The sequence below is a fragment of the Xiphias gladius genome, chromosome 6 (genome assembly GCF_016859285.1).
Source record: "Xiphias gladius isolate SHS-SW01 ecotype Sanya breed wild chromosome 6, ASM1685928v1, whole genome shotgun sequence".
Lineage (NCBI taxonomy): Eukaryota > Metazoa > Chordata > Actinopteri > Istiophoriformes > Xiphiidae > Xiphias > Xiphias gladius.
This window is the reverse complement of record NC_053405.1, coordinates 16,709,733-16,733,364: the sequence shown is the minus strand read 5'-3', so window position 1 is coordinate 16,733,364 and position 23,632 is coordinate 16,709,733. Positions and strand designations below refer to the sequence as shown.

Sequence of the window (23,632 nt, the reverse complement as noted above, 5' to 3'; positions counted from 1 at the left end):
TATTGATTTGAACAAGATGGCTTCCCGTACCATTAGAGATGAATCATGTTTTACAGCTTACAGCAGACATTGTGACTTCAAGGAGTAAATTGTTGTGGTGATAGTTTCTCCAGACATGACTCGGTCTGTGTATTTTTATCCAAGAGCTGGAAAGAGGCTTAACAACGTATATTGCAGTGCATAACATGCCTCATATACTGCATTTACCTGTCACTTAAATGACAAGACACATGATTCTGTTATATAAACTGTCCAGATACAAATATAAGTGTGCCACTAAAGTACAGTTTTTATACTCCACACCCGATGTATACATGCCTTTAAACATTATAGAAAAAGCAAGTAGACCTAGCGCTGTCTATATCAGCTTTAAAATGTTGATTCTGTAATTTAAGCAGGTACTGATGTCCAACTCAGCAGCTGCTGTGTATAAAAACAAGCTTCACTGCACATTTTAATGATTTTTGTTGCTTTCATGTTTTTGAGCTCAACAGACAGTCTCACTTCTGTGCAGGGTAAATTGAATAATATATTGTTATAAATAACAGATAATTAAATTTGATGGTGATCTTGGTTGTTGCTCACCTAATTGTGTGAACCAATCAGCTGCATTCATGACATTCATTACTCGGATCCAATGTCAGGCTCAACAAGAAGCAACTACAGCACCGTGCACGGTATGATGAAATGAAATCACTGTAAAGACATCTTTACCTGTATATGGATTTACTGCCTGAAACGTACATTCCTCTCCTGTCTTCCTTTCCCTGCTGAATAGAATACATATTAGGCTTAACTTTTCCTGATATGCTGTATATGAGTGGAATAATAACGGAGGAGTCTGCTTTCCTTTGCCTTTGTCCTTTTACAAAAGAATTTCCATTAACTGATTTGGAAGAGTTCCATTAGTTGTCTGCTTAACTGGTACAAATAGACAGGGGTTATCTCAGAATGATGTAGATAGGTACAGTATGTTGTCAGTGCTTCTTGGTGATCGCCCAAAATTCAGCCACACTGTTTGTTCCTGGGTGATACACCAAATCAATGGAGCACAGTTAAGCTGGAGCAAACTACGAAAAGTACGCAGCAAAGTGTATGAGTAGTTGGAGGAGCTAGGACAAAACTGGAAGGTTTGATCCCAGCTACAGCCATGCAGTCTCTCAATGTAGCACTAAGTAAGACCTTAAAGCAAGGCCGTCTCACCTGTTCTAGATATCAGCAGCAATTGAATGGCAAAAAAAAAAAAAAAAAATCTAATACGCGAAATAAATGTACTTGCTAATACTGTGTGACGCATATCTGGACATGTCAATTGGAAAAACTACCTGCCTTTGTTAAGATACCCATTGCACACATACAGTAAAAGCTGATAAGTGAAAACAAAAATGCATCAGGGTCTGAACAAACTAACTGGTTTACAATAGGCACCAGTCTCTAGACCAGTGAAAGACTGTAGGTAGAACCTGAGTGTGACAAAAAAAGTATATGTCTCATTTCTTTCTTTCACAGCTTATTAGACTGGCTTTGTCCTTGATGAATTGATGTTTTATCAGTCAGTATCTAGCATTTCACTTCAACCTGTGATTACACATTAGGCATTTTATACTGTAGGACCCTAAACTCTGATGTTACTAATTCACTGTAGGATTTCTTTGTCTTCAGTGCATTGGAGTGTGGATGTACTTTACTTGCATAATAATATGCCAAGATTTTAAAAGAAAGACTGACAACATGAGAGGCTATAAAAGATGCGATTGATCATCTTTGGTACAGTCAGGCTCAGCTTTGTGCTGAACAGAGGCAGTAATTTATACACCATAAAAACCAATTTACACCCCTTCCAGTGAGTGTGGTGTTATTCAATCATGACAATCATTGCACTTGACAAGAAAAGATTAGCAAAAGACAATAACAGGAAAATATAGCCAAACTAGATTGGGGGTGCTAAGTGACAAGTGTTAATGTGATGAAATAATTAACAAGACAATGGTCCATTGACCCCCCCCCACACACACACACACACACTCATACACACACACACACACACACACACACGCACGCACGCACGAACGCAAAATCATTTGATCAATTTTAGCCCAAAGCTGAGCACACTGCCTATTAACCCAATGAACAGTAACTGGGTAGTGTCGGAGATTGCACGACTGCAATCTTAAGCCTGTCCTTCAAGAAAAAGAGAGATGCAAGGTGATGAAGTGGACTGGCAACACAGTGTTTGCCTCCAGCATCCTGTCATCGATAACACAGACACTGATTGTTCAAACTGCCTCTTCCTTTTTTGTCAAACTCCATTGACTTGGGAAAACAGGCTGTTGTGCTAGTTTTGACTGATAAGTTATCAAAGCACATCACTACAGGCTTTACCAGGGCTTCATTTTTCAGGAAGATCATAAAAAAAACACACACACACACAAGTCCACCAGATAATGTTCCAGTTAATACAGAAATACAAAGACAGAGACAAACAGCCAGGTTCCATAGATGGATGATACAAGCAAGTCTTGACATTTGAGTATCTAAAACCCAATCAATAACTTGTCAAACACACACTTCCTTTAAATTCACTGCAGCAAATGCAGTCTTGATTTTTCTCTGCTATCTTAATTAATCCTTCCCCCCCTTAATGATAGGTAATGATCGCTGCCTTGCCCGTGGTCCGAGAGTGAACAGGGGAGATTTATTTTCCAACACTTGAAATTTTGTCATTATCTGGTCTAGGCCTACTTAGTAATTCAAGTCTGCCTCCATGTGGCCCTTATGCCGACACCTGCTCTGTCCCTGACTCTGTAACACTGCGAATCTGAAAAATTTGAATCCTCTTGTATCGGTATGATTCTAGCGACTCACTGTCCTGTCCTCCCGTCCTGTTGCGAGAAGTGACAAACAAGAACGCCGAATTGAGAACCGCAGAGTCAAAAAAAACATGCTTTCAATGGCTGTTATGATTCAAGTCACATAAAAAAAAAAAAAGCTTCGCGACCCTGCACTCGCTTTGTCTCACTGATCAGCATTGTCAGTGAGGACTGAAGGGAGACTCCTCGCTCCTCGCTCCCCGCACCCTGCTCCCCTGGGTGGCACACAAACATAACCTCTGCCAAAAGGCTTCAGCTGTCGCGTAAGGCGACGAGCGCAACGCAGCCCGGTGTTGAGAACTAACACCTGTTTTCGGGGACACGTATTACGCGGGATTTCTTACCTGAAAAGAGAGAGCTCCTTTCCATTTCGCTCACCTTTCCGCGGAAAAATGAAAATGTGGCAGGAGAAGCGACCACGTCCGCCGTACTATCCCCCTGCCAGCACTGAGAGAGAGGGAGAGAGAGAGAGAGAGAGAGGGAGAGAGAGAGAGGGAGGACTGTGCCAGGTTACTAACCAGGGGGAATCGGGGGAATTGGAGCAGTTGCCAGTTACACCACCTTCTATTGAAAACACCAAAAAAAAAAAAAATTTAATAAAAGCCGCTACTGTATGTATGACACACTTGGGATCTTAACTAAGTCTCCTGTAACTATTTGCTTAGTTCCACGTGAACGAATACGCAGCTGCGCGCCGCTCACCAGCAGCACAGTATGCAGGTAACCTACTTGTTGCCCCCTGCGTGGTCAAACGAGCGGCCATAACCCGGAGACCTGAATCTCTGCCTTCGCGCGTCCGTAACAGGCTGCACTGCAGTTTATGTATTTATGACTGTGAGCAGCGGAGCACACACGCTGTGACTGTTTTCTCCCCTTTTTACAATGTGCACTCCGTCTGTTACCATAGGGACCAATAAAAACAGAGCCCTAACTCGACCCACAATAAAATCAGTGGGAGGGGAAGGCAATGTCTTGTGATGAAAACAACTTAAATGAACTGGACTCGGGCTCAGTGGGATGTGGTATAATGTTCTGAAAGAGTGGAGCGTTCAAGGCGATGCGTCTCTATGTGTGATACGCACTCTGGCCACTGGGTGTCAGTAAACGCAAATAAACTGTATTGATAAAGCAACTTCTGCTTTGTCTGTTCTGACCATAGACTATCTATTCATAGTCAATGGCTCTAACTAGTCAATTTTTTTTTTTTAATTATGACCTGCTTTGGCATTTTAAAAAATAAAGTCACTATAAAATCCATTCTTACTTCAAACGACGCGAAACCAGCCAAACTTGCAAATACATGCAGTACCTTCAACTTTTCTTTTATGTTATTTATTTGCTTTATTCTATAATAATTACCCATCCATGTATAGTTTTAGTTTTTCATTTTTATATTTTCTTTTTACTTGAATTCACTCTGTTTATCATCCCCTGACGTCTTTATCTCACTCATGAACATGTGTTATTGAGGAAAACAAAAAAACTCTACTTTACAGCTTCCAGTACATCTTTGCATCTACCTTATGTTAAAATATTATAGTCCTAGAGCATATATGCTAATAAGTGCTTCTAGGAAAATGTCAAAAACAAATATTCTTAAGTGGGACACTGATCTACAGTGCTTTTAAAGCAAAGATAATATATTAACAGTTTTAGACAATTCAATACTTGTACTGTAACTACCAAATTAATTAAAAGGTCCAATAGCCTGTGACAGACAACAACAACCTGATTGTCAATATATAGTTGAAGGTTAATGTGATTAATTTAATACAACTCATATAACCAAATGACGAATGAATATTACTCTTTTTTTTAATAGTGATTTTGTGTGTGTGTATGTGTGCGGGGGTGGGGCTTTCCCGATGTCTGACGTGGTGCAACACTCGCGATATTTCGGTCTCCCAGTTACCTACCCGTCTTGTATACTCCAGTTTCACCGTTGAGAAACATCAACATAGTGACCCGGGAAAGGCAACTTCGGAGGCGGGTAGCGACACTTCTTTCTAGGAATCTCAGAGTTGACCTGGATATTCGATTGCCTGGACAATCGCCGAGACGACAACAATGGGTGCATGTCGCTAGAAAAAGTTGCTAGCTTAGTTGGCACAACTGCGAGCTAACATTGGTTTGCTAACGTTAGCTGGCTAACTGCTAACGTTAGCAAACATACAGCTGAACGAAACTGAAGAAGTCCGGAGAAGTCAGGATTATCTTATCATGAGGACGTCATCATGAATGTGAACATCTAGACACCTCGGATCGTTTCCCTAAAGGTATGTGTTATGTCTCTCCAAAGCGATGTTTAGCTAAGTTAACAAACTCTCGAGTTAGCGGCTCCGACTATTCCCTGGACCGAAGAAATTTCGAAATAAGTCCTCTTGAAGTCAGATGTTAAAATGAATCGGAGACACGATCTTTGGACATACAACGAATGCACTAGAAAACCAAACATGGATGTTAAAGTTGAGGCTGTTTAAATAATATTAAGGTCTTTAAAAGACAGCAATACCCTGGTTGTTAGTTCACACTCGAAAGTAGATTAACGATGGATTGTGTTGTGAGTAATTCCTGGACAGGGTGTTTTAGTCGTATCCCTTTACACGGGTTATTCCTCTTTGAAACGGGAAGTTCAATGGCCTTTACTTGCTGTTTCATTTAGTATCGTTATAGTTTAATTTATACAATGATAACAGCGTCAACGACAGAGCAGCCCTTGTACAGGTCCCGATGAACCATCAGTGTGAACCCACCTATTTCAGGCTATCGCTGTTTTACAAAATAATGTTAAAAATATAAAGCCACTGAATAGGAGTTTAATTTCTCAGCGACCTATCCGGGGACAACACGATGATGCCAGATGGATGTAAAGTTATAAAAACAACTTACTACGGTGAAGAGAATGTGATTACAGTTAAAGTCAATACACCCCATGTAAAGTCAAAGGTGGCACATTATTTCTTCATCACCCGACTCCTGCGTTGGTGCCAAGCAGCCTATTGCACAGTGGTGACTGTAGTGGTCGAAATCTGTAATGCAAAAGTCCATGTCCCTACATGAGTTTCTTTGGTAATGTTGCGACCATCTGTAAGTAAAAGCACCGGGCAACTGCTGCTGAGCGGCGCTGCAACCGGTGAGCGAAGACGAAATTATGCGCCATGTTGGCTTTACACGGGTTGTATTTGCTTTAATGGAAATTACCCGCACTCCATCGGGAAAATGGTGTGTTTTGTCACTTAACGCACGCCCGACATCATTTTTTCTTCTCCTGATAGGTCGCCGATGGGTTCCTCTCCCCGTCGAGGAGTTTGTAATTAAAATATATTTTCGTTAAAAAAAACTTCATGGTGACTAAATGCTGGAACCGGGTGGGTTTACTTTGACAGCAACACAGGACCGATATGCAGTACTACAGTCCTGTATCAAGCCTGCAGCGGTTAGACTCTTTGGTTGTTCATTTGAACGAATCAGCTGGCGGTGGAGGCTAACATCGGCAGGAAATTTGTCCTCAAAACGTTATCCACTGAGTTAGCTTTTAGCAGAGAAGTGTCTCATGTAATGCTGGCGTGTGCCCTTTTCAATGTGAAGTCCTAACGTCAGCTGATCTGGATTGTCAAGGTGACAACTTGACAACGTTAGTTCTTTGTATACATTTACTAAAATTACATATAGTTTAACGGTATATCATTAAAGCTGCCTTTGGCGCTCCTAGAAGAAGTTTTTTGGATTCAGACCCATCTGGATTCAGATAAAAGGAAAGACACAGGCTGCTGTCTGTTGCCTGATTTAATAAACACAATTTAACTCACACTGGCTGTATCGTTGATTAGATCATATAACCGCGGTCATCGGTTAATGGCCATATGCTAATAGAGAGGGCTGTTACTAAGAAATTCTGTTGAGGCAGAAGCATTAGTTTAATTCCTGTTTGTTTTCTCTGCCTGATGTGATCCCTCAAGGCTGTGTTACGTGTTGAGTAAGAGGTTTGACTTCTGAAAAAATACTTATGACTCAAGGGCTGTTAAATAGATTATATAGATTATAGTTATATAGATCAATGTGATAATTAACTGATTAAAGTGGCAAAGTTGTAAGTAAATTGATGCAGTATTGTCTCAGGAAGGGTGTTCCCTAATCAGAAAAAAACCTGTTAAACATATTTTGCAGTTGACTTGGTGAGACTGGTATCTAGGTGGGGCCATACTCTAGCATTACAGGTGTTTTAAGTAAACATCACATGGATGATGTGTGACAATCTTTAGTTCTGTTTACCTTTTCTCCTGGAAATATTTTGAGGAATGTGTTGTTGTAAAACCTCTTTTAAATGGCAGTTTGGCATTAATCTGCTGTTAAAAAGCTGGCGTAATAGTGAGTCTATATCACATAGTGTTTGTGTATTTTTATTTGTTCATATGCTGGGCATAAATCGAAGCTCGCTGTTTCATTTGTTTATCTCTAATACTTGTTTCTCTCCAAGTCAGTTTTTTGTTTGAAAATGCTTGATGCTTTCTCTTTCTGCTTGTTGTTCCTTTTTTTTCCGTTTCAGTTAAAATTTTTGGTTTTATCTGTCTAATTGCTGAGATTTCTTTGGCTTTGTCTGCAGATTGTGGATATGGAATACTTTATGATAGTACAATATTATACAATATATTTTTAATGACTTTTTGTGTTGGTCACATTCACGACGCCTTAACATTTGCTCAGTATTGGTATTCATTATTTGCCTTTCTGATCTTGGCTACAGGTGAATGGGAGAGATGAGGAGCAGCAGGAGGACTGAGGTGTCTCTTAAAAGCTCTGCTCAGCAGCTTACTGATCACAATATTGGCACGGGTGTGTAAAAGTTACAGTTCAGTTGTAGTAGTGTTTATTCGCAGTGTTCACACTTTATTTGAAATTCATAATTTAGATGTGTCATATGAGGTTTGTTTTTTTTTTTTTTACATAGCAAAAAGGTTCTCTCTTAAATGTTATACTGGATTTTAATTTTCTTCCTCTTTTTCAGAGCTCACAACTGGATGGAAAATTTTGCCTCAGTCCAAAGCTGCTGTAAGTACACCTGAAACAGTGTTCTGATGAATGGCTCTTTATGTCAGCCTTTAAGAAAAAAAATGCCATTCCATAGAAGTGATGGAATGCAGTTTGCAATGTCTAATAATAATGACCCCCCCCCCCCTTCATAACCCAAGGAGTCTGACATGTACTTTTTCTGTGTAGTTGCGGCATATAGAAAACCATCTAGAGGCAGTTCCAGGGACAGGGGTTCTCCTGGACTCAGTCATGGAGCCCCACAAGGAGAAATTGTCCAGGACGGTCTGCTGCAGGGGTGAGTTATTCCAAAATGTAAAGCGATAATTTGTAAATGGCATTATGATTAGTTAAATTCTATGTTATATTTACCACTATAACATTGACCTCTATGTTGTCAGATGGGCAACAAGCTGATGACAACGGAGGGTCTTCAAAGCGCAGGGGGCGTAGTCAGCAAAGTCAAGAAAAGAGCAGCTCTCGCAGCCCACTGAGAAATACTACCCAGGACAGCAACGTCTGCAGGAACAACAGCGTAGAGTTCAGGGAACCGCTGGCCTCATACAGGTGAAACGCATTTATGAAACAAAAGGCATAAAGCTTTTAAAAAACATGCATACCAAAGCAATGTCATTAATATTACTATTTTAAATGATATGAAAACAATACCAGTGTAGTCATTCTGTGTTTTGTGTGTGGGTGTGTGTGTGTCTGTGTGTTCAGTGACAACTGAATGAGACTTTATTGCCCACCTGGCCTGTTATATTTTCATTTTAATTATTGCGTCAGCTCATTGTTTAAACGTGATACATCAGAAGAGCTCTTTCACCTAAATAACATTCAGTCCCCAGTGCTCTTTGATTTGAAGACATCTATTCAGAACCGATATGTTCTTTACATCCCCACTGAATTGCTCGCAGCTGAATAAATTACAGATACTTCAGTAGCTCAAGGCTCCAGCAATTGCAGTATTACTGCCAAACCTTAAAGGTTTGTCTCTAGTAATTTCACTCAGTGTAACAGAATTACTGGTTTCAAATGTGAATATGTTGCACTTCTACAGTATATTATGTAAGTGACAAGTGTTTTATTTCTAACAACTTCACTATGTGAATTTCAATTGTTAAACCAGACAAGTTTTTTAAATGAAATGTCAGAAATTTTTGTTATGTTTTACTAGTACCCAGAAATGTACATAATATTCCATGATACTTAAATGACTTTTTGATGTTATTATACTTGGAGATCCACTGGTAGTAATATTGTACAATTTTGTCAGTCAATGAGGGCAGTGTAAGATTCGCATTACCATAATTTAAAAATTTAGCACTTCTATTTCATTTCTGTTATAAATTTTATACATTTTTAATCATTAAGCTACAGTGACATCTTGAGTGAATATGTCACTACCTCCTCCTCTTCCCTTTGACCACTCATAAATGTGTTCCTCTGTACACTCAGTAAATTAAGAGTAAATCTTGATCTTCTTCCTGATCCCATGTAATCTGGTTTTTTGTCCAGAGAGGCCACCCCTCCACCACATCCATCCTCTCAGCTGGAGTCCTACAGCCTGCAGTCTATGCCAGGGTCTTCGTACCCATCCTCTCTGCCTCCCTCAGATCCTCTGCTTAGCCAGCTGGTCTACCAGAGGGACACCAGGGACAAGCAGACGGACAGGGACCTGGACAGCACACACTCCTCAGCTCTGGCGAGCACCGAGGTCCGCTACCTCAATGACCAGCCAGCCCTGGACACCCTGAGGACTATTGGAAACCAGTCACATCTCACAGGTGTAAGAGCCCCTGTAAGGGAGGGGACTACGGAGGAAAGCACTCCCAAAGCACAACTTGGCATGGTGAGCCAAGAATCAAGCCCATGTCTAGCTCCAGCCCCAGGCTCCATGCGCCGAGGGGAGAACAGTCCCTCCACCAGCCCTGGCTCAGCTTCCCAGCGATTGGAGAACCTAAGGCGACATCAGCCTGATGATAAACTGGAGAAGCTCAAAGAGCGTATTCGAAGGCAGAGACAACATGTGGAGGAGGCTGCAGAGAGAGAGAAGCTGCTGGGTGTTCTGGAACAGCCTATTACTGCATCTGTGGGGAGTAACAATGCTGGCATCAGCAACATGCCAACGGCTAAAATACGGAAAGTAGCAGCTGCGCCGCCTGCACCTATATACAGAGGTATCTTGACTATAGGATTCATCCAACACTTTTACCTTTCTCACTTGTTTGAAAAAATGATACGTGAAACGATGGCTTAGTGTTCCGTGAATACAGATTTGAGCCACTTCGTAGGAAACATGATGCTTCAGCTTGAATCTTCAATTCTTTTACTATCAGGTTTCAACAGTACTGAGACAAAGATCCGGACACCTGATGGGAAAATTTGGAAGGAGGAGGAGTTTCATAACCTCAGCAGAGAAATATACAGAGACCTGTCACGACAGTTTGCTGGTAAACACAGAACACAAAGCTTTTCTTCTCATGGCTATCCTTCCTTATTTGTAGAATTTTCTGATATGACCACGGTGTCACAGTTTTTTTTTGTTTATTTGTTGTTTTTCTGACCTTTATCTGCAAGGAAAACAGTTGGATAGGGTAAAATCTATTTGGACAGTGCTCAAATAAATATATATATAGTATATGGAAAACACAATTGTATCGATCAGTCAGAAGCAGAAATATTCTGTCATCTTTTTTCCAAAGAGTGGATAAATATGATAATTATTGCATAAACAAACATGTTCAATGCTCATAGCCTTGTTTTGCTTAGTTGGTTATTCTCTGCATGTGTCATTTTTGTACAGAGAGCACCAGATCCAGGCATCACCAGCAGCAGAGGGAACAGAGAACAGACAGATCCAAAGAGAGGAGGCCTCCCAAACCAGTCAGGAAGGTCCACAGAGCTGTCCCTTCCTCTGACCTAAATGCAACACCAGGTATAATAATCCTCTTTTATGTGTGAGGACCAACCCACCCTCTGATCTAATTTTAATTAATGACAGTAGGAAAGCTAAGCATGTGGAACAGTCTGGCAGGATTTTGTCATGGGTCAGTGAATACGCTCAAAAACCAAGAACTTCAATTGTTGAACTATCTCTGCGGTTATAAGCATTTTCTCAACTGGTTTTGCTGCTATACTGTGTGTCACCTTTTAATAAGTCAGCTTTTTTCTTTATTTCTTTCTATCTTTATGTAAAGATGGATTATAGATTATATATTTTGTTGTGATTTTACCCTGCACATATGCTTTTGCTGATTTCAGTTCAGTAATCATTTGGCTTATCTCATTGGTTAGTCTTTTGGCGAATGTAAACACACTGAGTATAAGACAGTCTCATAATGTGCTAACTTTGTTAGCATGCAAGACAAACATCACCCAATCCAAAATATGAATTTTATTTTATTTTAATGCACATGAGTTAATGTTAACTAATTCCTCAAACAGACAGCAAAGACCAGCGTTCGAACTACAGCCTTCGGTGTGTTCTTTCCACATACTCAGTTGTCCCATACCAGGCCTCTGTGTGTTCCAGTACATGAACTAGAGCAATTGCTGGCTTTTGAGGTTGTGTTAAGACTCTAATCCCTGAAGAAATGTCCAGTATGTATGACATGCAGTTTGTGACAAGCAAGTAGCATACCGTCACCCACACAGAAGACTCATAGCTACATACTGTGGTAACCTGGGGATAGCATACCCATTGAAAGCTGAGGAAACAACTCTCTCCTTATTCGCAAAGATTCTTCCATAGGCACACATGTAAACATGATCACTAGCTATCTTGACCTCTGTCTGTGTAGACCTGGACACAAAGAGAGGCATTTTCTTGATGTGTAATGAAGTCGGTATGGCTTGATCATCTCAATGAATGATTCAGTCGCATAGCAAAAACTGCTGAAAAATACAGTACAAAAAAAAGATGAGATCTAGACATCCTGAAAACTGACTGTAAAATATCTATCTCCTGTGTTCTAGCTCTTTTTCACTCTGTCACTGGTGTCTTCTTGTGTTTCTTCAAACTTTTGTGTTACCTCTCAAGTCTAGCTGGTCTCGCTGCCACAGTACTATAAATAGCCCTCTGAAATCTGTGGCCAGGTTCAGTTGGCTCATCCAACTAGTACAAACAGCTGCTGGGTTAGCGGATGTACATCTTCATTACCAGGAACTGCTCTTCGGCATAATACAGTCATAGTGAAAAGTGCTGTAGAGATTATTCCAAGTAAAAAGAAATAGCTGTTTTCGAAATGTAATTTTCCAATGCTCTTAGCAACACAAATGAAATTCTACTCACACTCATTGTACTGGGCTGGTGGCATAAAACCAAGAAACAGAGATTGACGGGAAAGCTGTGTGAAATAAAAGCAAATGTATCTGCCAGATTGTTACTAGGGGCAAGGAAAATAATCTACACAGGGGCTTGTGGGTAAACTGCAAGTTCCTTTGTTTCATTACCTCTGCCACACAGCAACTTCAGTAACTTGAAAAAAGTAACCAGAATCGGAGTCTCATAATCTTTTTCATATTAGTAGGTTTGGGTTAAGTGACCATTTAAATTGATCTTACTAAAGCTATGCACCTAGTCTATCAAATGCTTTTCTTGTTTCTTTTCCGTTCGCCTGCATTTATGTTTGTTTATGTACATATGAGTCTGCTCTGGTGGGGGCATGTCTACATAGTGTGTGTGTGTGTGTGTGTGTGTGTGTGTGTGTGTGTGTGTGTGTGTGTGTGTGTGTGTGTGTGTGTGTGTGTGTGTGTGTGTGTGTGTGTGTGTGTGTGTGTGTGTGTGTGTGTGTGTGTGTGTATATAATATATATATATATATATAATATATATATATATATATATATATATATATATATATGCTAACACATGAAGTCAGCATGAACTATATTGAAGTGCAATGCTCTTCATTGACAACAACAACAGTGTTAATTTTCTGTTTCTCTGCAGTGATTAGTCCTGCATCATGGCGGGACGGCCAGAAGCTGGTAAAGATGGTACTGGGTCCAGTTCCCAAGTTGCCCAGGGAGGAGGACAGTCCCCATGAAGCTGATGGACTGAGCAGAACAGGTGGGACCTGGAGACCTAAATTCTTACCTTTGTTTTTTTTTTTTTTTATAGATAGATAGATAGATAGATAGATAGATATAGAGAGAGAGATATCTATATATAAATCTAGATATAGATATAGACAAAATATGCATGTTACTACAACCCTGTCTAGTGTTGCTATGTTAGCCCATTTCATGATACCAACAGGGGACTCAGCTTACCTGTAACCCTGTAACCATTTGTCCACTGGTCCTCTTCCACTTTTGACAACTGCTGTCAAGAGGTAGAAAGAAAGTAAAAAGGACACAGACTGGATAGGTGATCCGCTTTCTACTAGGGCTTAAAGACCTACTCAAAACGTAGCAGCTAGACATTCTTTCTACATTATTTACGTCCAGTGGCATGTAGAACAAGACTTAATCACTGAGGTGTAAATTAGGTTTTACTCTTGACTTTTACTTCCCCCTTCCCCGTCTTTCAGACATCGTGTCCTCAATTTACTCAAATCTGTTTTCTCATGTTGCTGCTGATCTTTAACATTAAACATAAATTTATGTACTGGGTGCTGTTACTTGTAGTGGAGTTTATCCATGTAACATAGTATGAAATAAATGATCCCTAGGTTCTTTTAGGGTTTTGTATGTCGGAGACCCACTGTTGGACAGCAAGACTGAAAACAAAAGCATCAATAATAAATAAAGAGCCTATTGCTGCTGTTGAACTCATACAGTCATAAATTCTGTCTCACACTCTCATACACACACACTATTTATATCTACCCCTGTCTTTGCTATCTGCATCAGTACTGGGTACCATTGACCGGAAGGAATAGAGATTGACTGGCTGTCCTGGTTGAATGCACAATCAGACAAGGCCTGATTTCCAGAGGTTGCCCCAGTGCAGACAGCATGTACCCTGGTGAATGGCAGATTTGGGCAGGGAGAGGCAATGAGGCTCACTACAGCCATGTTCTCAAAAAAAAAAAAAAAAAACACCACTGTCTGGATTAGATACTGTAAAATCTAGTTGGGAATTTTCAATTTGGCCCAGATTAGAGTTGCCATGGCAACCCCCCCCCAGCCTTATTTAGTATGTGCATTTTTTTTTTTTTTTTCTGGGTCTAGTGCTTTAGTTTCCGAGTTTTTTTTTTTTTTCGGGTTTCTTTGTTTGTTTTTTTTTGTTTTTCTGCAGTCACATGTTGGGGCATTCATTGTTTTTTGAGCTTTGATGAACCTGTTTATTAAAGACATTGATCATTGATAAACAGCAAAGCAGACTTTTAGAATTAAAAATGTAAAACCTAATCACACTCATACTTTTGATTAAGTTTGAATAATTATGGCAAAGTTGAAATTTTTTGTCTTTAAGACTTTGTCTACCACTGAATCTGTTTAGCAGTACGCTCTATGTAATGTGTGTTTGTTTATTTCCATAATCTAGTTTATTACCAGTTACCAACTGTAACATCTTGCCTTTCTGTACATGTCCACCAGCTTCCCGTCACCGCTCCAGTTCAGACCCACGCTCAGAATCAAACCGACGATCTCGCCCTAACAGCACAGAAAGGCCTCGCAGTGGTTTTCGGGGGCAATCTAAAAGCCACTCCACAACCACATCTACCCCCTTGTGTGCAGCTCAGGACAAGGTGCCAGTTGGTGTAAGCACAGACTTGTTGTCAGCAGACATTCAGGGTATACTGGACGATCTGCAGCTGGAATGTAAAGCAGCTGAGAAGGAGGAGAGGGCCCGTCAAAAGTCCCGGGGTGGGATCAGTTGTAGGAGAGGGAGAGGGGGATCGGGGTCACGAACAAGGACTCCAGTGTCTGCTTGGGGAGCTACTGTGGTCACAGGTAGCTCCTCAAGAGGATGCCGCAGTGCCAGCCCCGCTACACGCCGGCCAGAGGCTGTCAACATGGCTGACGCAGGGCACAAAAAGCGACACTATGATGCAGATACCGTTCGCCAGTATATTGCCCGGCAACAAGAGGAGAGAAAGAGGCGTCAGGCAGAGGAGAAGAGGGCAATGAAGGAGGAGGCAGAGAGGAGAAACCAGAGACTGCAGGAGCTCTACAGGAAGCAAAGAGAAGTTGCTAAAGTAGTGGCTCTTCCCAGCGAGGTGTCTGTGGCCCCTGTACAAAAGCGGCTACAGGAGACCTACAACAAACTGTTGCTGGAGGAGGCCCAGCTTGGCAAGGAGGCCACACAGACGCAGCCTGCTGCTCCTTCTAGTCAAATGGTATTGTACATACACATAAAACGTGGTCACCTTGTTAACATATGAAAACTGTATTGGGTAGAATGATTAACTAAGTGAAATTAGTTAATAAACTTATCACATCCGTAAGGGAAAAAAAATGGGATTTTTATCAGTGTCCTCAGTGCCTGCTTCTTAACGTGTTTTAACGTGTTCTTCGACAGAGACCGATGTACCAGCCCTCTGGAGAGTCAGACAAAGAGAACAAAAGACTAGATGCACCGCAGAGCCCATCAAGCAGTGATTGGTCTTTAAATGATCAGCCACCTCCTCCATTATCCAGGTGCACACTTGCACACACATGCTCAAAAAACTGCCCGCTTTGCTCACTAACTCTCTAGAAGAACAGCCTCCCTACACTCAGATTTATCCTCACAGATAAAAAACAAACAACTCCTTGCAAGTACACACATTGTTGTATCTCTTGGAAATAAGGTTTGCGTGGAATCACCTGACTGTACTAAACAGAGAAACCTTTTGTTCTTATGCACACCCCTTGCAAGTGCCCCAAAGACTTTTTTTCTCTGCATTTTAGTACAGGATTAATCAAAAACACTGTAGGGCACTTTTGCAGTCACTGCTTTAATTTTAGAAGCATGAAAGAAGATCTTGATAACTAACTGGAAATAAATATATGGGCGTATAATCATTTTCCTCTGTGTATATGGATGGATTATGATTGTTCTGATTTTTTGTTTTCCATCCAGTTATGTTTGGTCCTTTTATGATTTTGCAAAAGAATACATCATTGTGCTCTTTACCAGTTACACAGTTTAACAGTTACGTATTAGGCCGGTGAATACATTTATTCAAAACAGTAGCTACAAGAGAGATTATATTACAATACATTCAGTTGTTTTTGCGGAGAATAGAGACACAAATGTCAAGGAAAAAATGTTTTAAAGCACACTAAATACCCCAAATGGCTGTTAATATCTTGTTTGCAAACATTATGGGTGTGTATAATGAAAGATCTCTTGTTTGCTTACCTTTTGTAGCAAACATGATGAAAACACTTTAATATCCTTAGTTTGATCATTGATTTAAAGCAGGCTGTTTACATCTTTTTCTCTCTAATATTAACTTCTCCATTCTTTGTTGCTCTCACTGTTGCAGGAATGATCCGGATGTTGGAGTTGCCGCTTTGCTTCAGCCTGACCACCTGAGCCCTGCTGTTCGACCCACAGCTGGTCCCAGCAGCAGTATGCTAGCTCCTTTTGGTGACCCTCTTCTCTCTCAGCTTCTCAAGCTGGAGACAGCAGTGGCAACTGGCGACATCAAACACACCCAGCGGCCAGCAACAGCACCTTCCAACATGTCACGTTCCAAGATGTCCCGCATTGAGGCCCTCAAGGCCACGGCTGCATCACTCTCCAGTCGTATAGAGAGTGAGGCCCGGAAGCTTGCTGGGGAAGGGATCAACTACGGTACAACAACGTCAGTGGACATGGACACTATTTTGTCTCCTCGGCCCACTCTGGCTAATTTTGATGATGGATGCTGGGCAGAAACAGCTGCCATGGAAAATGATGCGACATTAAGGATCCAGAGGATTTTGACTAGCACAGGTCATAGTTCATATAATAGCACAGCTCTTCCAGAAACAGGCAATCGGCACACCCTCAGGGGACAGAAAGAAAGGAAGGGTACACACACCAATTTGACCAATCCACAAACAACTTCTGGTGATGTAACAGGGCCCATTCTTAACAGTTATGCACAAGACAGGAGGACATTAGTCAATGGCTTGGAGAAGGTAGAAATAATGGATAAAATGGGACAAAGGAGAGGCTATGACAAGGAACAGAATCAGACAGATCTCCATGACTCAAGTGCCGGTTCCATCAGTGAGGGTCCCATACTGAGTGAAGGGAGTTTTTCAGAGGATGAGGCAAGCCCTCCCCACCCCTCCAGCAATTGTATACTTAGACCAGCAGATCGCCTGGAGGCAGTGGACTACTGTGCCAGCCAAAGACGGGATTACCAGCGGCTGTCTGACTTCCAGAGGGAGGCAGCAAGGTGTTCAGCGCTCAGCTCCCCATTTGCTCAGCAGGACAACAGTAGAGCAGCCTGGGAAGAGCTGAACAAAGGAAGCCCTTTAAGCGTAATCAACATTTTCACTAAGAACCTTCATGGCCATGCTAAAGGTTAGTTTACATATGATTGCCTTTCCATTCCGAGGAAAATATGTCAGTTGAATTTTCCGTACTAGATGCGGGTGATGAGACATAATCTGTGTCTTGTCTGACAAAATCCTCACTGTCTGTGAATTTATGAACAGTTGAGGAAGTTTTGTTTTGTTTTGTTTTGTTTTTCTGTTATTGTTACTTATAGTATTTTTGGCCAACTCCGGAAAAAAAAGAAGCTTAGCCATAGACTTTGTATCTGTGTAACCCGCGATCTGCCAGTTACATTTAGTAAAGATGTAACCGTAAGAGCTACATACAATTTTTGTCATATTTAAACTGTAGTGGTCGTACTAACAATACGTTCAACATACTGACAGTCAGTCAGAAATGTCATAAATATTCCTATTCTGTCTGTTTTGTGTCCACCATGTCCTATAGTGAGTGAGAGGAATTCTCCCTCTGCCCCTTCTTTGTACTCTGGAAATGGCCTCGGCGATGCAGCAATCTATGAAGATGACTTTGTGTCATCACATAGCAGCAGAGCCACAAGCCAGTTAAGGAGAGGGTCCAATTCACCCAGGTAAAAGAAAAACATGCACATACGGTATGTTTTAAAGTGACCACTAGGTGGTATTCATGTCACACAAATTGAAAGCTCATGAGCCTCTCAGACGGTAATCTTCCCTTGTATTCAAGAGATCACAGATTTTTCCTTGCAGGGATTTTAGAATGAGGATAACCAGCACAAACACAAGACATACTGTTTATGTGTGGGGTTTTTTTGTGTTGTATCAAAGAACCTGATTTGATCTAAAAGTGATTTGATCATACTTTTCTCTCCCCACTCTGTCAGTGTGAACAGTCACTTTGAGGAGCTGATGAGGAGGTCTCCTTATGAGAAAAGTACAGGAGGCATCGGTTCCCACAATTCATCCTTTCACTCATCTATTCACTCACCACATCTCTCCTCTGGTTCAACCTCTGGCTCCTCACCCCTCTCTAAACACTCTACCAGAAAAAGAGGTGAGAATCAATATTTTTGTATAATTTTCTGTTAGGAGTCTGAATTTCGACATATTTTTTAATGTAAAAGCAAATAAAGGAATTTATCTCTGTATGGCCATATGCTGTGTTTTTGCAATGACAAATCCCTCTGCTGCACAATTTAACAATATAACTCCATTCCTCTGCAGGCACATCAGACCAGAGTGATGCCACTCTGGTGGAGGAGCAGAGGAGCACCTGCTCACCCCCCTCAGAGGCCCTATCCTCTGACTCCAGGAAGAGAGGCTCAGACAAAAACTCTGCCCACAGCCAGGCCAAGAGTGTCCACTCCAGTGACACTTTAGGAGAAACTTCAGGGTATTCTCACCAAAGGTAATGAACTTCGGGAGACTACATCAAAGAGGGGGGTTGTTATTTTTGATTTAGCAGAATGGTGTAAAAGTTGAAAAAAAAAAAAAAAATAACAACTTTCCACCTGCAGGGTTCCTCTCTGAGTGTTTTTCAATTAAGAGTATCTCTAAGATACCAAACTGAATCATCTGTACAGTGATATCAGAGAAGTGGATGAATGGTGAGTGGTGTTCCCACAAGTTTAAATTACCCACTCATCCAGTTGTCTCTGGTATTTCCTTCCTCTGGGTTTTCAGTAACCTTCAGGGCAACACCACTGTGTGGGAATAGTGGTCGTACTATTGGCTTACTTTAGACAAGGTAGGTTATAGCTGTTTCTTTTAGAGTCATATATCATAGCATGATGGTATTTCTTATTTCCTGACACTTATTTAATTTATCAATTTTGTGATAAATTGAAACTTTAGTTAAAGTGATATGGATATTAAGCTGTAAAGCCACACCAGCCACACTGTTTGTTCCTCTAAGTATTTCCTAGCTAAACTGAAATGAAATTTTAAAATCGATGTGCACCCAGGGATGAATGGAATATTTTCAGCATTGGGTCATCTCAGTTGTTGCTGTTCCAACCTCTCAAACATCCGCTTGGTTTATACTGCAATTACCTGCAGGCTAATTTATCTGGGCATGGCCAATTATTAAACTACACTAAAAGTTGGGGCTGCCAGTCCAAACAGTCTTGTTGCTTGCTGTTCTGTTGAGGGCCTGAGGCATTTAAGCAGCCGTGCAGTGCCCAGCAACAGGAGGAGGCTGCAATTCGACCTAAGACAGAAAACAGTGGTTATTTTGTTTTGGGGGCCAGCAGGGTAGTTGGTCGGGTCAGCCAGCTTCACCGCAGCTTGGGCCTGCTGCCATAGCAAAAGGAGAGAGAGTTTTTCTTTTCATCTCAGTGCCCAGTGGTAACATTTGAGCCCTCTAATGGTACTCTGAAACCCAAGTGGCAGATTCCTGCCATTCTTTGGAGCCTGTGTGTCTTTAAGGTAAGACATTCAGATAGGATTATGTCCTTAGCACCATTTACATACCATGTTGTTGTTTTACTTTGGTGGTGATTGAAAATGACTTAAAAAAAAAAAATAAAACTTAAAAATATTTCTTCAGAGGCAGCACATATGTCACTAGAGGTGCCAATGAGTTCTATAGGCAGATTGCATTCATATTGGTTTCTGTGCACATAACAGCTAACTCTTATAGCATTGAGATCATGGTAATACTGTTTTATTAATGTTATTGTTGTATATTAATTGAGTCCCATTCCTATCATCGTAGATGAAAGGTGCCACTGTCTACTATCCTTAATGGGGAAGTAGAATGTATCCTGATCTCTTTAGACATAATTTTAGCCTCCGATCATCTCTGAGTAGCACAATATAGCCATTCATAGTCTGGGCCTCTCACAGCAGGGTTATGCTGCTTCAGTCGGTCCTAAGGTTTGCAGCACCAGGGGCCCCCTCTTTCTTTATCATTTGGTCAACCAGTCTCACTGTTTAAAATGGCCAATCCACTCTTGCTTGCAGCATGCCACTGAACTGTGCATGATTTGAGAACCTATTTTAAAACTGTGTCTTAAAATTGATATCGTAATGTATGTTTCATCAGGTACCATCGACAATTTTTCACATTTCAAAATGTCAGCTTTTCACATTTCAGCTTTGTCAGTCACTGCTATATAATGTTTTGAGAACATCTTGATATGTTTTAAATTTACCTCTGATATCTGCAGAACCCCTAAACCTGTGAACTTAAACCCATCAACCTGGAAAAATACCCACTTAAGAAGAGATCTTATTTGGTCAAAACTCAAAACCACAGTGATAATCAACATTTCCCTACTTTTTAATTGCATTTCTAGTTTGGGGCTGAATGGTAAGAAGTCTTCAGCGGCCAGGCCCAAACACACTTCTCCTTCTGGCTCTCCGGCCCCTGGTTCTCCTCCCGGAGCAGACTCTTTCAGTGAGCCTCTAAGAGGTCGCTCTCTGGGGGAAGATAACATGAACACAGGCACCACAGCTCGCAGCGGTAGAGTAGAGACCTGGACCACAGGTAAATAAAACTCATACCGATATAATAAAAGATATTAAGTGACACAAAACTTGAACTCTGACAAAAATTGGATGCTACTGCTAAAGTAAGACAGAAAAGATCTGCCTAGTTGTACATTGTTTCTTTTGGTACTCCTCAGGCTTATTTCTGTATCGTGTTATTCTCAAAGTGCCACACTCCACCAACAGCCGGGTTTATTAATTTCTCTCACCCTCTCTACCTTTCCCTTTCTCCCAGGTGAACTACAATATTCACCTGCTGTCCTGCAGCAGCGTATGGCAGCAGAGCTCCAGTACCTGGAGTCCATTGAAGAGTCAGTCCGACAGCTGAGCGACGTGGAGAGGCTGATGGGTGTGTCCATGGCTCAGCAGGAGAGTGCATCATTGGCCCAAATGCTAAAGGTAGTGGTGGTGGTAGTAGTAGTAGTAGTAGTAGTAGTAGTAGTAGTAGTAGTAGTAACTTCAACTGGACAATAAAGATACCCTGCTGTGTATTTAGCTTTGTCTAAAGTATTTTCATATCAGAAGTTGTATTATTGTCAAACAATTAAAATTGAATTACACCGAGCTTCCATAAATCTTAGTTTGCTTGTATGTATAAATGTGGTATAAGTTAAAACATTAGCTGCTTAGAGTTGTTAATATTACTGCATTTACCATATTAACCATGTAGACTGTAGGCATAATCTAAAACAACAGCGGCTATACTGTATTTGTCACTGGCATCTATTTACTTGGGGACTCTGCAGTGTCTGCCTGTCCTATAAAGAACCTCTTCAATTTAAATGTACTTCAGTAATTTCCTCTAATTTTGCTTATCAGTGACTTAATTTAATTGTTGTTGCTGCATAACATTTACATGATAAACACTTCTAAGAGCTTTTTTGGCCACTTTAAATTTAAGTGACTTACTACAGTACCTCGCTGTAATGATTCTGTATTGACGTACTTACTGAGCTGCTTTGTATACTTTGAAACTGCAGGCCAAGCATCAGCGCCATGAACGCGACATCTACGAGCTGAAGATCAAGGCTGAAAGAGAAGCCCTGGAGACAAAGCTGCAGCTGGAGGAAAACCGGCAGAGAGTGGCCAGGGTACAACGACACAGTTCAAACACAGCTGACCAGTTTATTTATTCTCAGAAACAATATTTACCGTATTTTCCTCAAATAGTGACCGGGGTCTTTATTTACCTCAACCATGTTTATTTGAGGTAGGCTTGTAATAGAGAGAAGCCCTTTATTTCTGATTCCCTCCATTTGATAATAATTAGTCACACTGGTATTTTAGTATGAAGCCTCGTTTTTGATCCTGTTGAAGTTATTGCATTACACTTTTAATATAAATTCAGCACTTCCTGCAACCATTTCAAATTAAAAGCCCTATAACCTTTCAGTGAAAAGACACCCTTCATTTCTTAAACTTTATCATGAAACATTTGTAGGCACACCATATGCAACAACAGCCGGATGGGATTAAAAGACAACAAAGCAAAGTGGATCAGAATGAAAAACAAAGTGTTGAAAATAGCAGGATTATGTTGTTGATCTTATTAAATTAAAGTGGTAGAAATGTACATTATACTTAACTGGCGTGCACATTAAATAATAGGCATCAGGAGATTATCCACCCTTGTTTTTTTTTCCCCGGCCAGCCTTTTATTTGGTAGTGTCCACCACGCCCCCGGGCATTATCAGAAGCACAGCTTTTTTAATTTTACTACCGGTTTCTTTTTGAGGAAATACAGTATGTGTATTTTTAGATGACCCATTCAGTGTTTGTTTCCTCACATTTTTAATTCCAAGCTATGAATACTTTCATTTTTCTGTGTGTATGATGTGTGTGTATGGTTTTGTCCAGGCTCATATAGAGCTGCAGGAAAGTTTGGCGGCGACTCAAAAAGAGACTTTGGAAGGCCTCCAGGAGGCAACTACTAAGATGATGAGTCAACAAGCTGAGGCAGCACGGTACACAGTCGACACTGCCCGACACATCAAGGAGGTTAGCAATCACTGCCTTCCCCTCTGCCTGGAAAATAGCCCGTGTCTTCATTTTCTAACAAAAGCTGATTGATTGTTGAGTTACAGTAAAGAAAGAACAATAAATGTAGAGGAGAAAAGCATAATATCCACTGTAAGACTCACCAAATCCAATATTTGATCCATATATATTCCCGTCTGTCAGATGACAGAATTGGCGCGGTCCCAGATAGCTGGAGCTTTGGTTGTCCCCCCTGTTGCCACCGATTCCTCCATGTTGGACCAGCGGGAAGAACAGGAGAGCTCCTATACAAAGCAGCAAAAGGATAAAGCTGACTCTGACAGGTAAAATAAAAACACACGTTGTTTGAAAGGGCCGAGTTTTTGAGCAATACATACTGTTTTTCCTTGTGTGTAGCTTTTTACATCTTGTTCCTAGTTGTGTTGAAAGCTTATGTTATGACTCATCAGACACACACCTTATACTCTCAAATTGATGAAAGATTAACTTCAGAGTGTAGTAAATCATATTACTAATTGTTGATGGTACACTGGCACCTACAAAGAGGCCTTCTGTCATCACTGTAAGCGTTTTAAGCGTTTACCACTGAGAGCTAAAGTTAGTATTTGATCCAAATGTATCAAGTTTCCTATGTGCTCTTTCTTACAGCATCCAGAGTGAGATGTCGAGCAGCAGGACCAGGCCAGAGGAACCTCTGTCTTCACTGAACAGCCTCAGTCACTCCGACTCTCTGTCCCTCAGAAGACCCAACCTGAGGTACCAGTCAGACCACTCATGTAGCACTATTTTCACTGTCTACATTTAGATATGGGGAAGAGAAAGCAAAACATACAT

At 41.0% G+C, this 23,632-nt stretch overlaps 2 protein-coding genes across 3 annotated transcripts in view; one reads left to right on the top strand and one right to left on the bottom strand.

Moving 5' to 3' along the window:
- Positions 1-2,972, bottom strand: part of LOC120790563 (voltage-dependent R-type calcium channel subunit alpha-1E) — a 100,424-nt gene extending 97,452 nt beyond the window's left edge. Inside the window, exon 1 of the mRNA XM_040128225.1 lies at positions 2,866-2,972. Within this exon, the coding sequence (XP_039984159.1) occupies positions 2,866-2,943 (78 nt within the window). The 5' untranslated portion in view covers positions 2,944-2,972. The remainder of the gene's footprint in view (positions 1-2,865) is intronic.
- A 1,834-nt stretch (positions 2,973-4,806) lies between these two features.
- cep350 (centrosomal protein 350) overlaps positions 4,807-23,632 on the top strand; it is a 34,205-nt gene continuing 15,379 nt past the window's right edge. For both annotated transcript variants that reach the window (XM_040128155.1, XM_040128154.1), the window contains exons 1-21: positions 4,807-5,146; positions 7,615-7,703; positions 7,876-7,919; positions 8,088-8,196; positions 8,300-8,465; positions 9,420-10,081; positions 10,241-10,354; positions 10,708-10,839; positions 12,855-12,974; positions 14,450-15,192; positions 15,375-15,493; positions 16,327-17,357; positions 17,778-17,919; positions 18,193-18,362; positions 18,533-18,716; positions 20,608-20,798; positions 21,036-21,199; positions 21,781-21,891; positions 22,658-22,798; positions 22,982-23,121; positions 23,447-23,554. In XM_040128155.1, the coding sequence (XP_039984089.1) occupies positions 7,619-7,703; positions 7,876-7,919; positions 8,088-8,196; positions 8,300-8,465; positions 9,420-10,081; positions 10,241-10,354; positions 10,708-10,839; positions 12,855-12,974; positions 14,450-15,192; positions 15,375-15,493; positions 16,327-17,357; positions 17,778-17,919; positions 18,193-18,362; positions 18,533-18,716; positions 20,608-20,798; positions 21,036-21,199; positions 21,781-21,891; positions 22,658-22,798; positions 22,982-23,121; positions 23,447-23,554 (4,676 nt within the window). In that variant the 5' untranslated portion in view covers positions 4,807-5,146; positions 7,615-7,618. The remainder of the gene's footprint in view (positions 5,147-7,614; positions 7,704-7,875; positions 7,920-8,087; positions 8,197-8,299; positions 8,466-9,419; positions 10,082-10,240; positions 10,355-10,707; positions 10,840-12,854; positions 12,975-14,449; positions 15,193-15,374; positions 15,494-16,326; positions 17,358-17,777; positions 17,920-18,192; positions 18,363-18,532; positions 18,717-20,607; positions 20,799-21,035; positions 21,200-21,780; positions 21,892-22,657; positions 22,799-22,981; positions 23,122-23,446; positions 23,555-23,632) is intronic.